Source organism: Condylura cristata, unplaced genomic scaffold (genome assembly GCF_000260355.1).
Source record: "Condylura cristata isolate star-nosed mole 26May11 unplaced genomic scaffold, ConCri1.0 scaffold00074, whole genome shotgun sequence".
Taxonomy (NCBI): domain Eukaryota; kingdom Metazoa; phylum Chordata; class Mammalia; order Eulipotyphla; family Talpidae; genus Condylura; species Condylura cristata.
Genome location: NW_004567175.1, coordinates 215015 through 216430, shown reverse-complemented (window position 1 = coordinate 216430; position 1416 = coordinate 215015). Strand labels below are relative to the sequence as shown.

Genomic DNA, 1416 nt, shown 5'->3' with positions numbered 1-1416 from the left:
GCCTCGCCGGCCCGCCCGCGCCGCTGCCCATCGCCCTGCTAGCCCCCAGGCTCACGGGCAAGCGGCCTTTCAGGTGTGCGAGTTTGGGCTGAGCCTGGGCAGCGGGCCGGCGCCCGAGGAGACGGTGCCCATCCAGGCCCGGCAGCAGCTCATCGCCACCTGGGTGAAGACCAAGCAGCTGCTGCAGCAGCAGATCGGGCCCCGGCTGGGCGCCGAGGAGCAGGTGCGCCCGAGGGCCACTCCCAGGCCGCAGGCAGCCCGGCCACGGGAGGGGCCCCCAGGGCCGGCCAATTGCACCCCTCTGGCAACCCGCACCGGGCCGCCCCACGCCCCCCGCACACCCGCAGGGCGCCAGCGAGGAGGTCAGCTCGGTGACGCGGGTGCTCGTGGCCCTGGAGATGTACTCCTGCTGCGGGCTGGGGCTCATGGACTTCACGGTGCCCGCCCTGCCCCAGGTGGGGCCCGCCCCGGGTCGCCCTGCACCCCTCCCTCGGCCCCCGGCCCCTGCCCCGGGTCACCAGGTGTCCAGGCCAGCGGGCAGGACCATGTGCAGACACCCCAGCCCCGTGCTTGTTAGGGCTGGCTGGTTGGGGGGCCCGGGAGACCCCAGAACCTCCCCTGGCAGAGCCGCTGTCCTGCAGGCCAGGCCCCAAAGAGTGCTGCACTTGGGGTGCCCCTCTGGGGCAGTGGGCGGTGTGGGCGTGGGGACACTTGGGGCCCCGCCTGCCAGCCTCCAGCACGCCTGGGTCTGCGCAGCTAGTGTGCGGCCAGGCGGGCGGGCAGCTCCCGCCAACCCTGTGCCCACCGCCGCCCCCGCTGCCCTCGCAGGTGGTCACGATGGCCTTCGAGAGCAGCTGGTCGGACCCCGGGGTGGAGCTGCAGGCGCTGGCCAGGCTCACCCACTTCGCCTACGTGGCCCGGGACCACGAGACCACGATGGCCTGCTCGCAGAGGGCCCTCCAGATGGGTGTCAGGCACCTGCGGACGCTGGATCCGTGAGTGTCCACTGCCAGGCTGCTGACCATGGGGGCTCCAGCCTCCGGAGACCCCAGGGCCGGGACGGGGTGGCCCCTTGTGCTGGCCTGGCCACCTCGCCGGGGCGAGCTACCGCCTCCTGGACGGCCTGTTTCTCAGGAGCCCGCCGGGGGCCTGGGACCCAGGCTTCGCCCAGCGCGGTGGCCACTCTGAGCTGTCCCTGCATGCCGTGTCCTCACGGGGAGGCAGGAGCGCTGAGGGGCAGGGCCTCGGCGGAGCCCCGGGCGCAGCGGGGGCTGGGGTGCGGTGATCTCGGGGGCAGCCGTCACAGTTGGCGCCCTGGGGAGAGGGTCTGGTGGACCTGGGGGTGCTGGGGTACAGGGCCGCTGGGCGGGCAGCTGCAGTGAGGCACGCGCCCCCCTGGAGTCCAGGTGCGCTGCA

General features: G+C 74.3%; 1 protein-coding gene across 1 annotated transcript in view; it reads left to right on the top strand.

Moving 5' to 3' along the window:
- CFAP46 (cilia and flagella associated protein 46) overlaps positions 1 to 1416 on the top strand; it is a 45173-nt gene that overhangs the window by 11143 nt on the left and 32614 nt on the right. The window contains exons 12-14 of the mRNA XM_012734814.1: positions 74 to 223; positions 348 to 455; positions 829 to 995. Of these exons, the coding sequence (XP_012590268.1) occupies positions 74 to 223; positions 348 to 455; positions 829 to 995 (425 nt within the window). The remainder of the gene's footprint in view (positions 1 to 73; positions 224 to 347; positions 456 to 828; positions 996 to 1416) is intronic.